The sequence below is a fragment of the Moschus berezovskii genome, chromosome 5 (genome assembly GCF_049115385.1).
Source record: "Moschus berezovskii isolate FMDL1 chromosome 5, NW_MosBer_1.0, whole genome shotgun sequence".
In the NCBI taxonomy this organism is placed as follows: domain Eukaryota; kingdom Metazoa; phylum Chordata; class Mammalia; order Artiodactyla; family Moschidae; genus Moschus; species Moschus berezovskii.
Window position 1 is genome coordinate 100,819,115 of NC_142464.1, and position 17,582 is coordinate 100,836,696.

Sequence of the window (17,582 nt, forward strand, 5' to 3'; positions counted from 1 at the left end):
CAGGCTTTTTTCTAGTTGCAACAAGCAGAGGCTACCCTTTAGTTGCGGTGCACCAACTTCTTGTTGTAGTGGCTTTTCTTGTTGAAGGGCACAGGCTCTAGGGTGTGGGGACTTCAGTAATTGCAGGTCCGTGACTCTAGAGCACAGGCTCAATAGTTGTGGCACATTTGCCTAGATGCGTGTGGAATCTTCTCAAATCAGGGATCAAACCCATATCTCCTGCACTGGCAGGTGGCTTCTTTACCACTAAGTCACCAGGGAAGCCCTGGAAGGCTAATTCTTTACTGCTGGACCACCAGGGAAGTCCCCAGGTCTGACTTCTCGCTCCTCTGCAACCCACATCCTGTTGCTGACACGGACACACAACTCTCCCCTTTACCTGTATTTTGCCTGTATCATGTTTTGAATGTATGAATGTATCATCTGGTATTGTATTTATTTAAAGTCAGCTTCTGCAATGCAGGAGACCTGGGTTCGATCCCTGGGTCGGGAAGATCCCTTGGAGAAGGAAATGGCAACCCACTCCAATATTTTTGCCTGGAGAATCCCATGGACAGAGGAGCCTGGTGGGCTACAGTCCACGGGGTCGCAAAGAGTCGGACACGACTGAGCAACTTCACTTCACTTCTTTCACTTCACTTCTCCAGATGTACTCAACAAAGGCTTATTAATCACTTACTATGATTGGTGCTATGTGCCTGCAAGTCGCTTCAGTCATGTCCGACTCTTTGCAACAACTGTAGCCCACCAGGCTCCTCTGTCCATGGGATTCTCTAGGCAAGAATACTGGAATGGGTTGCCATGCTCTCCTCCAGGAGGTCTTCTGGACCCAGGGATCGAACACAAGTCTCTTTTGTCTCTTGCATTGGCAGGCAGATTCTTTACCTCTAGCGCCACCTGGGAAGCCCCGATTGGCACTATGTTAGGAGCTGAATGTATTGAAATGTAAAAGACTATAAATGTTTTAAAAAACAACTCCTTACATGGTCATAGTAAGAAAATTCATTTACTCCTAAAGGTGTGGATGCATTTAGAATTTGAGAAGGGAAGAAGCCTACTAATTTTCCAGGTGTATAATCGCCTTCTCCCCTTGTTAGCTTAGGGATTTCCCACCCAGTTGTACAAGGTACATTATCTGAAGTCATTTAACTTGTTGACCATCACATTCTTGGAATAAGTAAAGTCTCTGCAGGTGAAATTGAACAAACAATGCCAGTGACCTCTTTAGCTGCTCCAGTATTGGTCCAAGGGTTTAAAATAATAAGCTTCATTTTTCACTGAGTCTTGCTGACAGACAGTATCAGCAGGGCATGAGGTTAGAAGTATAATCCTCTTTGATGAATAGTTCTAGAGAATTATTGTTAAACCTTTTGTAAATATACGTTTTTTTTTTAAAGTCATAATAATGATTTTAGATAAACAGTATGACAACAAGGTCCTACTGTATAGCACAGGGAACTATATTCAATATCCTACAATAAACCATAATGGATAAGACTATAAAGAAAGAATGTATATGTGTGTATAACTGAGTCATTTTGCTGTACAACACAGCTTGGACAACATACTTTAATAATATGTTATTAACCACTATATTTTAATAATAATTTAAAAAATAGGCCAGTTCAGTTCAGTCACTCAGTCGTGTCCGACTCTCTGCGACCCCATGAATCACAGCATGCCAGGCCTCCCTGTCCATCACCAACTCCCGGAGTTTACTCAAACTCATATCCATAGAGTCGGTGATGCCATCCAGCCATCTCAGTCTCTGTCGTCCCCTTCTCCTCCCGCCCCCAACCTTTCCCAGCATCAGAGTTTTTTCCAGTGAGTCAACTCGTCGCATGAGGTGGCCAAAGTATTGCAGTTTCAGCTGTAGCATCAGTCCTTCCAATGAACACCCAGGATTGATCTCCTCTAGAATGGACTGGTTGGATCTCCTTGCAGTACAAGGGACTCTCAAGAGTCTTCTCCAGCACCACAGTTCAAAAGCATCAATTCTTCGGCGATCAGCCTTCTTCATAGTCCAACTCTCACATCCATACATGACCACGGGAAAAACCATAGCCTTGACTAGACGGACCTTGGTTGACACAGTCCACCAATGTCAAGTGACCATGATCCTCCCTTGAGCCAGTTGCCACATCCTGAAAAAAATATAGGGAGAAGTTTTGAATAGGATGGTTTTTAACCAAAATGCACAAAAAAATGATAGAAGTGACTGACTTCCCCCGAATTTAGTATCTGACATAGAAATTGAACTCTATAAAAATAAGGTTTTGTTTTTTCCGTTCCGTCGCTCAGTCATGTCTGACTCTGCAACCCCGTGGACTGTAGCCTACCAGGCTTCTCCATCCATGGGATTCTCCAGGCAAGAATACTGGAGTGGGTTACTGTTTCCTTCTCCAGGGGATCTTCCCGACCCAGGGATCGAACCCGGGTCTCCCGCATTGGAGGCAGACGCTTTAACCTCTGAGCCACCAGGGAAGCCCTTGGTTTTTTACATACCTGAAAAAAATACTGTGAATAATTGATATAAATGTGCATTTAGTCAGCCTCAGTAGATTAGAAATCAATTACGTTGTTAGTGCATCATAAAATGCATCTCAGTATCTCAATTTCTCATTTGTGATAATAAATGGAGTCAATCATATTGATTAAGGTAATTCAGTCTTGTCTTAGCCAATAATTTCCACTTTCTTGGCAATCAGGCTTACTACCTGAGTGACCAACAGGTAGAATATCCACTGACACTGATACTACCAAATAGGAAGGTGGCAGAAGAACCAGCAGTAGACGAGAAAGAGGGGAACACTGGGGTCCCAAGTAATCCACAAACTGATATGGCAGCCCTTAATGTGGTTAGTCAAAGGCATTAGATGAGGGGTCTACATTTCGTGCCCAGCTGGCTCAATTCCAGCCTCATTTGGACTGACTGGGATGTGATTTTTTGGGGAATAGAACCCATGGGTGAATCCTGAAGAACTTCCTGAACTCCATTGACTCACTGCAAACTGCCTGACCTTCCAGGGAGAGTTATGTACATAGATGAATTGAAGCACCCAAAGAACAGAAAAAACTCAGCCTTGTTTGGATCATTATTTTCTGGTGGCTCATCAGTAAAGAATCTTCCTGCTATGCAGGAGGCCTGGGTTTGATCCCTGGGTTGGAAAGATCCCCTGGAGAAGGGCATGGCAACCCACTCGAATATTCTTGCCTGGGAAATCCCATGGACAGAGGAGCCTGGTGGGCTACAGTCCATGGGGTCACAAGACACGACTTAGTGACTAAACCACCACTACTACTGTGGTCTCTGAACTGCCTCCATGAAGGCATAAGGCTTTTAATGCAAAGATATGAAATATATTAAAAGCTGGATGGACCTAGAGCCTGTCATATAGAGTGAAGCAAGTCAGAGAAAAACAAAGATTGTATGTGAATGCATATTATGTGGAATATAGAAAAGTGGTACAGATGAACCTATTTGCAGCGCAGAAACAGAGACACAGACGTGGGGAACAGGCAAGTGGACTTGGGGTGTGGGCGAAGAGGAGGGTGGGAAGAATTGGGAGATTAGGATTGATATATGTATACTGCCATGTGTAAAATGGATGACTAGTGGGAACCTGCTGTACAGCACAGGGATCTCAGCTCGGTGCTCTGTGATGACCTAGAGGGGAGGGATATGGGTGAGGCGGGAGGGAGAGGGTGGGTATTTGTATACATACAGCTGATTCACTTCCTGTACAGAAGAGACTAACACAATATTGTAAAGCAATAATTCTTCAATTAGCAAAAGGAAAGAATATGCTAAAATGTAAACTCCAGGAAAGGCGAACACAGAGTATGCTTCTTTCCTGGACATTTCCCCAGGCCTAGAACAGTGCCTGACACTTGGTGCAGCAGCTATAGTGGCTAAGTCGCAGCAGTCGGGCCCAACTCTGTGTGACCCCATAGACGGCAGCCCAACAGGCTCCTCTGTCCCCGGGATTGTCCAGGCAAGAATACTGGAGTGGGTTGACATTTCCAGTGCATGAAAGTGAAAAGTGAAAGTGAAGTCGCTCAGTCGTGTCCGACTCCTCACGACCCCATGGACTGCAGTCTACTGGACTCCTCCGTCCATGGGATTTTCCAGGCAAGAGTACTGGTGTGGGTTGCCATTGCCTTCTCCCTGACACTTGGTAGATGCCCCCAAAATATTTGTGAACAGAAGAGTTTCTGACTTCTGGGAGTTTAAAACCCGGAAGAGGGGACAGAGCATGGTCAGAAATACCTATGACAAAGACACTGCTGTGGCTTGTCTCCAGGCAGGCAGAAATGGTGTAGAGGAGAAGGCGAGAGATTCTATCTGGGTTGATAAGGCAGTTTCATGATGGAGGAGGGGCATTTGGAAGAAAAATGAGGAAGAGAAAAAGAGAAACTGAAAATATAGGGTAAAGGCTTATGCAAAAGATTAGTGTTAGAGGAAAGGTCTAAAAGTCATCTCCAGAGAGAAAATCTGAAGAGAGCATGAGAGTTTGGAGAGATTAGAGAATCAAAACAAGAACCCAACTAATGGTTGGTAAAAAAAAGTGAAAGTGAAAGTGTTAGTCCCTTAGTCATGTCCAACTCTTTGCAACCACACAGAATGTAGCCTGCCAGGCTCTTCTGTGCATGAGATTTCCCAGGCAAGAAAACTGGAGTGGGTTGCCTTTCCTTCTCTAGGGGATCCTCTCAAGCCAGGCATTGAACTCGCGTCTCTTATGTCTGCGATATTGCAGATGGATTCTGTTACCATCCGAGCCACCTGAGAAGCCATACCATTCCAAAAAATTATCCCAGTCCCAACTTTTTTCAGTTTTATACATAATTATCTTTACTGACTTTTTTAAAGTAAGCAAAATTCTATAGAGCAATTATCCTAAAAAACAAATAATTTTTTTTAAAAAGTAAGCACTTTAAGCCTCAAGGCTCTGTTCAAAGTCAAGAGATTATGAGAAACTCTGTAAATACAAAGGGTTATAGAAATAGTTTATCAGAACAGTGAACAACAATGAAACTCTTTAGGCCATTCTTTCTGGTAATGTTTACTTTCACGTTAAATCAGTCATGAGAAAAACATGATATAAACTGTACAAATGCGCTTTTCTTGACTTTCTTTTTAATATAAGTAATTGGCTATTTCCTAGGCCTCATTTCATTCTCATCTTACTGAAAATATTGGCAAATAGTAGAGCAGCAGAGAGGGGATTTAATTCTACAAACGGGGACTTGAATAGGACTGTTGTGTCTGTGGTGTTCATCATTGTCCCCTCAGCTTTTAGCTCCATACCTGGCACACAGTAGATGCTCAGTGAATCTTGGCTGAATGAATGAACCAGTGCGAGGAGGTCCTTTGTGCAAACCTCTGGGGAGGCATTCTGGGCTAAGTAGAGATAGTGTCAGTTCCTCTCTTCAGAGTTCACAGCCCAAGCTGGGGATAAGGTGGGACTGTGGGCAGAGAACAGGCACAGACTTAAATAGCTGTGCCTAAAGACAGAGTGTGATAGCCACAAGCATTGTGTTCAAGTAGTATAACGATAATAAACTATCTATTTAGTAAATTATCTATTTAGTTTATTATTGCTGTAATGTCATTATGTAGTATTTTATTCATTTGGTTCTCCCACAATGGAGGGGTGGGACACTTCTTAAAGGACAGATCGCAGGTGCAAGAGGGTCAGGGGATATTTATGACAGATCAGAAAAGGCTTAGAGGAAATGGGATTTGAACTTGGCCTCAAAGGATGAATAGTCAATAGACTTCAACTTTATTGAATACATACTATTGAACCCCTGGGTTGGGGAGATCTCCTGGAGGAGGGCATGGCAACCCACTCCAGTGTTCTTGCCTGGAGAATTCCATGGACAGAAGAGTCTGATGGGCTACAGTCCATGGAGATGCAAAGAGTCAGACACGACTGAGAGACTAACACATACACTCTATGGGTCAAGTCCTTTTCTTGATGAACTCACTTGATACCTCAGATAGGCTCTGTGGTAAACCCTATCATCTTACAGAAGAGGAAACTGAGGCACCCTAAGGTTAAATAAGCTGCTCACAGTCACACAGCTGGCAAGCCTCAGAGCCAGACTATCTGGTTCCAGAGCCCCAGCTCTTAACCATGAGGGAATATTGCAGTTTTTATAGGTGACCATGGTGCTGTGAGTAGTGGGGAGTGATCCAGGTAGAGGGTAACTGAGCCACTGGGGTAGAGCTTGAGGTTAGAGTGTGCCTAGTATGTTTGGGGGGGAAAGTGAAATCTATAAGAGGTTGGCAGGGAAGTTTAGTGGGATGAAAAGGGTAGAAAGGCAGGGGAAAATGACCAACAAGAAAGGATCAGTTCAGTTCAGTTCAGTTCAGTTGCTCAGTCGTGTCCAACTCTTTGGTTCCAAATAGGAAAAGGAGTGCGTCAAGGTTGTATATTGTCACCCTGCTTATTTAACTTCTATGCAGAGTACATCATGAGGAACGCTGGGCTGGAAGAAGCACAAGCTGGAATCAAGATTGCCGGGGAAAATATCAATAACCTCAGATATGCAGATGACAAGAAAGGATGGCTAAATGAATTGTACCAAGATGGTATAGTAGAATCTGGTATAAAAGGAAGTATCTTCATGATATTTATGACTTTTGAAAACAATGGCTACTACTTATAAAATCTTACTGTAATCCGGGACCTGGAACCGTGTTCACCAATTCAAGCGGCTCATCTCATTCATCCTCCCTGCAGTACAGCTATTGCTATCTCCTGTTTAACACAGGAGTCTCACGACTCCAGAGAAGAGGTGACTTCCTCTTACCTAAGTTACCTGTTTGACGCCTCAAACTCTTAACCACCTCAGTTTAATGCCTCTTGGTTAAAAGCCAAAAGATGGTCGAGGGGGTGGGTATAGCATGATGTCATTTTTGTGAAAATAAAAAATACACACACACACACACACACACACACATATATATATATGCAGGTCTTCATTGACTTTCAATGAGGTAATATCCCAATACCCTCATTGTAAGTGGACAATATCATTAAGTCCAAAATACATTTGATACATCTAACCTACTGAACTTAGCTTAGCCCACCTTAAACATGCTCAGAACACTTAACATTAGCCTACAGTTGGGCAAATCACAAATCATCTAAAATGAAGACTGCTTAATAATAGTGTTGAATATTTTATGTAATTTACTGACTACTATACTGAAAGGGAAAGCAGGATGGTAGTAAGGACACAGAATGGTTTTAAGTGTATCAGTCTTTATCCTAGTGATTGCTTCAGTTCAGTTCAGTTCAGTCACTCAGTCGTGTCCGACTCTCTGCGACCCCATGAATCACAGCATGCCAGGCCTCCCTGTCCATCACCAACCCCCGGAGTTCACTCAAACTCATGTCCATCGAGTCGGTGATACCATCCAGCCATCTCATTCTCTGTCGTCCCCGTCTCCTCCCACCCCCAATCCCTCCCAGCATCAGAGTCTTTTCCAGTGAGTCAACTCATCACATGAGGTGGCCAAAGTATTGGAGTTTCAGCTTCAGCATCAGTCCTTCCAATGAACACCCAGGATTGATGCTAAACTGTAAATAGTAGTTGCCTTTATTTTTAAAAAATAATAAATATTTATTAATATTTATTTGCACTTTTGGCTGTGCTGGGTCTTTGTTGCTTCAAGAGGGCTTTCTCTAGTTGTGATGAGAAAGCTACTCTTCTTGCCGTGCTTGGGTTTCTCTCTGCACTGGCTTCTCTTGTTGCAGAGCACAGGATCTAGGGTGCTCAGCTTTCTTTTGGTAGCTGCAGCATATGGCTGAGTAGTTGTAGCTCGCAGGCTCCAGAGCACAGCCACGTTAGTTGCGGCATAGGGCTTAGCTGCCCCTTGGCATGTGGAATCTTTCTTGACCAGGGATCAAACTGGTGTCCCTCAAATTGCAAGGCAGATTTTTAACCACTGGACCACCAGGGAAGCCCCGACAATGGTTACCTTTAGAGAGTAAAACGGAATGAGCCGGGGTATGACTTACTTTTCCCTTTACATACTTTCTGTATTATTTTCATCCTTCATAATAAATTAATGAATATAGTGATTTAATAATAAATTAATGAACACTATCTTAAAAATAAAGTATAAATTTTAGCATACATTACACTAAAACAAAAGTTAGCAAGGACATAATTTACAAAATTTTTATAGGAATTTGGTTTATTTTATATATATTAAGGCCTACTGAAGGTTTTTGAACATGTGGGTAATTCTGGAGAGTAATTATTGAAAAAAGAAAGCTATATGGGTCAGGCTTGTTTACTTGTTTTTGTTTTATTTTTGTCCCTTTTAATTCTGTTTCATCACTATTGACATGCCATAGGATCAAGCATTATTTTGTTCTGTTGGTTTCCAAAGCACTTTGTCAATCTTTTTTAAAAAACTGCCTATCATTTATTTTATTTTTTAATTTTTGGCTGTGCAGGGTGTTTATTGCTGTGTGGGGTTTTCTCCAGTTGCAGGAATCAGGCCCTACTCTCTAGTTGAGGTGTGTGCGCTTCTCACTGGGGTGTCTTCTTTTGTTCTGGAGCACCAGCTCTAGGGTGCGTGGGCTTCAGCAGTGGTGGCTCACAAGCTTAGTTGCTGTAAGGTATGTGGACTCTTCCCGGGCCTGGGATCAAACCTGTGTCTTCTTCGTTGGCAGGCAGATTCTTAACCCCTGGACCACCAGGGAAGACAGCTTCATCAACTAACATCATTTACTTGTTTACTCTGTTTAGTGTTTGCTTTCTGCCTCTGCCTTAAGCACCAGAAGAGAAAGAATTTCTGTATGTTTTGCCCACTGTCACAGCCTTAGCTCCTGGAACAACTTCTGGCATAAGAAAATGTTGAATCACTTTGTTGAATGAATTAGGATTTTTAGTAGAAGGAAATGGCAACCCACTCCAGTGTTCTTGCCTGGAGAATCCCAGGGATGGCGGACCCTGGTGGGCTGCCGTCTATGGGGTCGCATAGAGTCGGACACAACTGAAGCGACTTAGCAGCAGCAGCAGCAGCAGCAGCAGGAGAGTTCATTTATGTTATAAAAAATGCTTCTCTGGTGGCTCAGACGGTAAGGAGTCTGTCTGCAATACAGGAGACCTGGGTTTGATCCCTGGGTTGGGAAGATCCCCTGGAGAAGGGAATGGCAACCCACTCCAGTATTCTTACCTGGAGAATTCCATGGACAGAGTAGCCTGGCAGGCTACAGTCCATGGGGTCTCAAAGAGAGTCAAACACAACTGATTGACTAACATTACACATGTTAACTTGGTTGCTGCAGTGAGGTAATTTTCTGTTTGGGCTTCCCTGGTGGCTCAGCTGGTAAAGAATCCACCTGTAATGTGGGAGATCTGGGTTCCATCCCCGGGTTGGGAAGATCTCCTGGAGAGGGGAACGGCTACCCACTCCAGTATTCTGGCCTGGAGAATTCCGTCAGTTTTAAAATTCACAGCGAAGTTGAGCAGAAAGTAGAGAGAGCTTCCATGTGTCCCCACTCCTTGATTGCTTGCATAACCTCTCCTATTGCCAATCTCCTTGTCACAGTGGTGCATGTGTTATGAGTGATGAACCTACAGTGACACAGCCTTATCACCCAAAGTCCATAGTTGATGTCAGGGTTCACTCTTGGTGTTGTACAGTCTTGGGTATAATGTCGTGTACCCAACCTTATAGTATCACACAGAATAGTTTCATGGTTCTAAACATCTATGTGCTCTGTCTATTCTGCCCATCTATCTAACTACTGATCTTTCTATTGTTTCCATAATTCTGTCTTTTCCAGAATGTCATAGAGTTGGAATCATCCCATATGTAACCTTTGGATATTGGCTTCTTTCACTTATTAACATGCATTGAAAGTTCTTCCATGCCTTTTCATGGCTTGTGAGTTTATTTCTTTTTAGTGCTAAATAATATTCCATTGTTTGGATGTACCACCGCTTATTTATCCAGTGAGTTATAATTTTGTGTGTGCACTCTAAGTCACTACAGTCGTGTCCGACTCTTTGCGACCCCCATGGACCGTAGCCCTCCAGGCTCCTCTGTTGCTGGGATTCTCCAGGCAAGAATACTGGAATGGGTTGCTATTTCCTCCTCCAGGGGATCTTCCCACCCAGGGATGGAACCTGTGTCTTTACCATTAGCCCCACCTGGGAAGCCCCCAAATAGCAGAAGAGGGCGTATAATTTTAGACCTCCCCCCCAAAAAAATGAAGTAAGAAGAAGGCAACTTCTAAAGGAATAAAACAGTTGCTTTGAGGGACTTGGAACGGGTGCTGAAGATGGAGGTCGGGAGTGGGTTTTGGATGGAAATCAGTTCTTTCAGCCCTTCACCCTCTGTTTCTGAATGCCCTCTGTGGCTGGCTGGGTGCTGGGTGCTGGAAGGTGTGGAGAAAGGAAGTCATCCCTGCCTTCTGGATGCAAACAGTGGGAGTGGGCGTGGCCGCGGGCAGTGGGCGGTCTCTGCAGGAAACAGGCTGCTCACCTGTGGATCCTCCTCTCTCTAAGCAGATCAAAGAAGGGGGCAAAGCGGACCTGGTGAGCTCCAGACTGCGGGCTGGGGACGAGGTGGTGAACATCAACGAGGTGGCACTGAGCAGCTCCCGGAGGGAGGCCGTTTCCTTGGTGAAAGGATCCTACAAGACCCTGCGGCTGGTGGTGCGCAGGTAGGCAGGACGGGTGGGCGCCAGGTTCCTCCTGCGCCTCCCCCTCCCGTAAAAAGCCTGTTCTTTAAACCTCGCCGTGTGGATTTTATGGTACCTCACCCCCCACCCCCCCACCCCGATCACCACATAACTTTCCTTTTTTCTTGCCCATCTTGTGGCCTGTGAAGACATTTTAGATATGTCTGTCTTGTGAAACCCTAGTTTTCCCAGCAGGTGTTGGCTTGGCAGGGTTCACTGTACTTTCCACATTTCTGGGCTTGATGAAAAGTGACCCTGATCCCCGATGTGGTCAGAGCTCTATGAGGTGTTACCTCCCTGTGGGACCAGAGACAGCCCCAGGCTTGGAGACTTGGAGAGCATTCTTCTTACCTGACCTACCCCCGGGGGTAGGGAATGTCGTCAAAACAAGTGAATTCCTGCTTTTGTTTGGTTTGTTTTGTTTCTCTGGTTGTGATAGTGATGTTTCCTTTGTTGGAAAAGGTTTGCCTTGTGATTGGTTCATGATGCCTTAAAGTTAGAAGCTTTCTAGTTCCAGGAGAACACCTCTTGGTGGAGGGAATTACCTGTGGAAGGAATTTAAAACATTTTTTGCAATCATTATGACAAACCAAGCATTGCTGGAGATGTCTTACATTAATCTATATAACTTCATTTAGTCTGCACAGAATCTGGGGAGATAGCTATCATTATCCTCATTGTATAGGCAAGATGGTTAAGCAGGTCACTGAAGGTTGCTGAACTGGTAAGTGGATGAGCCACAGAGGAGTCTAGATGCTGCTGGTCCCACTTCACCAGGCCACTTGAGCCTTATTACCCTGACCTACTAAGTCCTGGGCTTACACATTTAGGTATTTCTTCATTAATCAGGTTTTGGCTATCTCACATGGTAACTAAATGTTATAATATTTGAGGATGTTTAAGTTGACAGTGGAAACAGTGTCAGACTTTATTTTTTTGGGCTCCAAAATCACTGTGGATGCTGTTTGCAGCCATGAAATTAAGAGACGCTTACTTCTTGGAAGGAAAGTTATGACCAACCTAGACAGCATATTAAAAAGCAGAGACATTACTTTGCCAACAAAGGTCCGCCTAGTCAAGGCTATGGTTTTTCCCGTGGTCATGTATGGATGTGAGAGTTGGACTGTGAAGAAAGCTGATCGCTGAAGAATTGATGCTTTTGAACTGTGGTGCTGGAGAAGACTCTTGAGAGTCCCTTGGACTGCAAGGAGATCCAGCCAGTCCATCCTAAAGGAGATCAGTCCTGGGTGTTCATTGGAAGGACTGATGCTAAAGCTGAAACTCCAATACTTTGGCCACCTCATGCGACGAGTTGACTCACTGGAAAAGACTAATGCTGGGAGAAATTGGGGGTGGGAGGAGAAGGGGACGACAGAGAATAAGATGGCTGGATGGCATCACCGACTTGATGGACATGAGTTTGAGTGAACTCCGGGAGTTGGTGATGGACAGGGAGGCCTGGCGTGCTGTGATTCTTGGGGTTGCAAAGAGTCAGACACGACTGAGCAACTGAACTGAACTGAACTGAAGTTGGCTGGAACTTCAGGAGTTGTTAATCAAGCCATACCATTTTTAAGATGTCCATAGTAAGCTGGTCTTCTCATCAGGCCTCACATAGTCTCTTAAGTCAAAGGTCTACAATCTCTGGGCTTTTGGACAGTCAGTGGAGGCATAAGATTAGAAAGAAAGTGAAAGTCACTCAGTTGTGTCTGACCCTTTGCGACCCCTTGGACTATAACAGTCCATGGAAGTCTCTAGGCCAGAATACTGGAGTGGGTAGCCTTTCCTTTCTCCAGGGGATCTTCCCAACCCAGGGATCGAACCCAGGTTTCCTGTATTGCAGGTGGATTCTTTACCAGCTGAGCCACAAGGGAAGCCCAAGAATACTAGAGTGGGTAGCCTATCTCTTCTCCAGCGGATCTTCCCGACCCAGCAATAGAACCAGAGTCTCCTGCATTGCAGGCGGATTCTTTATCAGCTAAGCTATGCGGGACGCCCAGATTAGAAATAAAGTGCACAGTGAATGTAATGCACTTGAATCATCCCCAAACCGTTTCTCCATCCCTGGTCCATGGAAAAGTTGTCTTCTACGAAACTGGTCCCTGGTGCCAGGAAGGTTGGGGGCTGCTGTCCGAGAGTCCCATTCACTCCTGCATTCACTTCTTCCTCTAAGTTCACTGTCTGAGGCTGTGCTGAGGAGAAAAGCAGCTCCTCCCAACCACAAAAAAATAACAGCTGTGGGTGTGGTCCCACCGTGTCCCCAGGCTCCAGTGACTCTCCTCAGTGTGCTGGGCCGGATCTGGTTTCTCTTCAGGGCCTTCTAACTAGACCTTTGCTTCTCTGGTGGACAGTGATGCAACATGGCTCAAAGCATAGGCGCCAGAGTCAGATCAGGCCTGGGTTCAAATTCTAGGGCTGTTATCTTCTACCCATGGGATCTTGGGAGATTACTTAGCCTGGTTGAAGATTCAATTTCCTTATTTTTAAATTGGGATTAAAATAGCTACTTTACAAGGTGATTAGAGCAACATAATGAAATATTCTACATGGTTACTCACGATAACAACAGATGCTGCTGCTATTATTTTTATTATTTTTGGCCAACTCTAGGCATTATTTGTGGGTCAGTATTTGAGTAAAGCAAGCATTCATTCTGCACATGGTGGCCAATTTCTCAAATAGATGGATAGGAAGATTCAGACCCATTGGCCTATTCCATGCGTCCAGAGAGTGTTGAAAGCTTTGAACTCACTTTGACATTGGAACCCAAAGCCAGTTTGAGAGCTCTAGCATGTATCTGTTGAGGATTGACAGCGGAATCCACATACAGAATGTTAAGACAGGACTCTCGTTACCAATTAACCTCTGAAGAGGGTTGTCTTGTTTCCTGCTATGGATAGTAGCCATGCTGGCTTCCGGTTATGCCTTCTAGTTGATATAATAGTTGACTATTATTTTGTCTAGTTTGAATTATTTTGTCTAGCGGAACAGGCAACAGACAGTCCTGGGATTGAAATCAGGCTTTGTTGTTTGCAAATTGTGTGACCTCAGGTTCTCTTTTATAAAGTAATAATAGGAAGTAATAATCCCTGCCTCACAAGGAAATTGTGAAGATTTAATGTACAAAATCAAAGTACATAGAAAATGTGCACTGTTTGCTCATTATTATTCTTAATTAAGTTAGGGGCCAACAGCGATATGGAGTACTGTCTTATTACCAAACATGCTGGGTGCCTGGTTATCAAGAAGCCCCCACCCTCCCCCTCTCGTGAAATTTAGAAATGTTAATTCACATCATTGAAAGACACACACCAGAATGTCAATACATTAGCTCATTTTGAAGAGCGCAGCTCTAAGTGGAATAAATACCCCAAGGTGACCAAGAATCAGTATACTTTATCCCCACAGGAAAACGAAATAGGAAGTCTGATCATAACTAGGTCAGGAGGTTACATGCTGATCTCAGGCTGAAGAGTGGGTCTGAGGCGCCAGAATGTGCTGGCCTCCCCGCTGTTGGCCAGGTGGCCCATCTTTCCACGAGGAACGCATCTGCTAGGCGGGACAGATGCCCGCGCTGCTGAATCAGGGCCCTTTCCCCTCTGGACCGCAGGGAAGCATTCTGCCAAAGCGCTCCTCTCCCATCTCGTGACTTCTCTGCCCTCCGCTCCAAATCCCCTTTCTGATTGACACATTCTTTCTTTAGATATGTTAATGGGATCGATAAGGTTACTAAAGAGTCCTTGCACTCTGTGCTTTTGCTGTGGGAAACATTTTGTCTCTAAAATGCCTTTTGAATATGTCTTATCTCGTCTATTATGTGTTGGTTTTTAAAGTTGAACTCTCCAAAAGAAGGTAGTCTTTCCTCCTCATACATCTTTATCAACTGAGCTCTCAGGGAAGCACATATTTAGAGATGGGGATTTATGAACGCGCTTTGGTAGACATGGATGGACATTCCGCCCCTACATTGCAGAGAACTGGGTAGACGCCCTTATACTCTGGATTAATCTGGCTTTGTTTTTAGTAGAGCTGTTGCTTTCCTGAGGTCTTCCCTTTATATCTTGGCATATGTCACGTCCAGAAATGTCATTTCCTTTCACTTGATTCTGATAGAGTAACTTGTGATATTTCATTTACTTGTGTCTGACTCTTTGCGATCCCATGGATTGTAACCTACCAGGCTCCTCTGTCGTGGAATTCTCCAGGCAAGAATACTGGAGTGGGTTGCTATTCCCTTCTCCACAGGATCTTCCCGACCCAGGGATCGAATCCAGGCCTCCTACATTGCAGACAGTTTCTTCACCATTTGAGCTACCCAGGAAGCCCATTTTATTGACTAGCTTTCATTTTTTTCCTAAGTGATCTTTCTATTTTTGAAAAAAAGATCTATGTGGCTTCCAGGATATGTGATCAGGGAATCTGTTTCCTGGAGAAATCATTTGTGTGGTGAAAATGTATATTTATCGGCATTTCCATCTGTACCTGCCTCCTTTTCTCTTAAAATTAGTTTTGGGTGGACAAGGGCAACACCTCAGGTTGGCAGGCTTCCTCATCCATCATAAATATGTCAAGAATGCTGAGCAGGGAAGTGGTGTTTATATAAGTTTTGTGAGTGTCTTACCCAGTGACCAAAAACAATCAAAAGTAAAAACACCTTCTTAAAAGGCTACAGTGACAAGAGAAATGCAGTTTCAAGTGAGTTGTGGGTCAGTGGCCTTAGGAGATCTGCTGACCCATAAAGAAGGCAGGGTTTAGTTCTCTGGGAGGAGGGAGTGAAGGGGTGACATGGATGTTCTAGGACAGAGAATATGTCTGCTGCTGAGTACATAGAGGTCTGCAGCTAGTGGTGGATAAATGGAGAAGAAATGATGCAATGTGAAGTGAGCCAAAGAAAAGACCTTCGAAAAGGAAAACAAACACCTCCCAGCTGAAGGGAAACTGAAGAAGGAAGGACAGTACAAAGGATGTAAATTAGGAAAGCAGACAGGTACACAAATAAGAGTCAGTACTCAAGACCCTCTCTAAATCAATGGAAACTTGATTTGGTAGATAGGTGTGCTGCGCGTCGTAGATCCACTAACGTTTAGAATGAATGGAAAGCAAAGACAGAGGAAAGGGTCTCCGGTTTCATTTAAACCCCTGGGATGATGCAAGGTGCTTTCAGTACAGGGAGTACTCTGCTGTTTGCAGATAACCTACATTTTAAATTTAAAAAAATCAGAAGCTACATTTCCCTTTCAGGACAAACTGTTAGGGTTAACTGCTGGGGATGCACCTAATCTCATGTTTTCACCCTGAGTTGGGACTCTGATTCCTGTCCTGAATCAGATCCTCAGAAAGGCCTTGTAACCAGTGAATTTGTACCTCAGTAGTTGGTGATGGACAGGGAGGCCTGGCGTGCTGTGATTCATGGGGTCACAAAGAGTCAGACACGACTGAGCAACTGAACTGAACTGAGAATGCCCCCCAACCCCCATTTTTCTTGGCAAACCCAACCTCCCAAACTTCTGTATTAAGGTACTAATTTTGCCAAATATTATCCTACTCCTAAGTTTGGTATCCATGGTTGGTTTGGCAAAGAAAAGTTTTGGGGGTAGTTTTCGTGGTAAATGTTTTGTAAATTTTTTGCAAGGCTCATGTAAGCCTTTGGGAATTAGAATGCAGCCTTTCTAGGAGAAAGGACATGTGAGATGGTGATGCAGGCTTGATGCTGCCTGGAAAACAAGTCATTTAATTTATTTGATTCTCACCTCAAAGGATTGTAGCGAGGATTAAATGAGAGATATGGACGTTCAGTATATAGTGTAGGTGATTGAAAAATGAACACTTGAAAATAAATTGTGTATTTGTGAAATAAATTGCCTCTTTTTTATATTTATTTTTTTTGCTGCCTCCAAATATCTTTTTAATATTATTATTAAACTTTTTATTTTGTATTGGAGTATAGCTGATTAGCAATGTTAGGACGGTACAGGTGGACAGCAGACTCAGCCATACATATACATGTATCCATTCTCCTCCAAACCCCTCATCCTTCCAGGATGCCACATAAAATTGAGCAGAGTTCCCTGTGCTATACAGTAGGTCCTTGTTGGTTATCCATTTTAAATACAGCAGTGTGTACTGGTCCATCCCAAAGTCCCTAACTTTCCCTTCTCCCCATTCTTCCCTCCTGGCAACCATAAGTCCATCCTCTAAGTGTGTGAGTCTGTTTTTGTTTTGCAATAAATTGCCTGTTACAAGAAGCCCATTTTACTGTCTATAACATAGCACACGATTAGAGGTTCCATTGAATGGGAAGGATGTGTGGGGAAGAGGCCTTTCTGGGCATAGGAGGCAGCATGTATGATTCGGAACAGTAGACAGAGGGTGGGGAAAAGTGAGCCCCTTTTAAAATGATATCTCACTACTAAATCTTCCCACTATCCCTGCAAATTTGGAATAGCTTCTCCCCTTCCCATTCATTTAGTCTATGAGCTTACTTTACTTTACCAACAAAGGTCCATCTAGTCAAAGCTATGGTTTTTCCAGTAGTCATGTATGGATGTGAGAGTTGGACTATAAAGAAAGCTGAGCACTGAAGAATTGATGCTTTTGAACTGTGGTGCTGGAGAAGACTCTTGAGAGTCCCTTGGACTGCAAGGAGATCCATCCAGTCCATCCTAAAGGAAATCAGTCCTGAATATTCATTGGAAGGACTGATGCTGAAGCTGAAACTCCAATACTTTGGCCACCTGATGCAAAGAACTGACACCTTAGAAAAGACCCTGATGCTGGGAAAGATTGAAGGTGGGAGGAGAAGGGGACGACAGAGGATGAGATGGTTGGATGGCATCACCGACTCAATGGTCATGAGTTTGAGTAAGC

The 17,582-nt window shown here is 44.0% G+C and overlaps 1 protein-coding gene across 2 annotated transcripts in view; it reads left to right on the forward strand.

Annotated features, from left to right (window-relative positions):
* SHROOM3 (shroom family member 3) overlaps window positions 1-17,582 on the forward strand; it is a 333,657-nt gene that overhangs the window by 104,971 nt on the left and 211,104 nt on the right. For both annotated transcript variants that reach the window (XM_055434908.2, XM_088836401.1), the window contains exon 2: window positions 10,543-10,697. In XM_055434908.2, coding sequence (XP_055290883.2) covers window positions 10,543-10,697 — 155 coding nt within the window. The remainder of the gene's footprint in view (window positions 1-10,542; window positions 10,698-17,582) is intronic.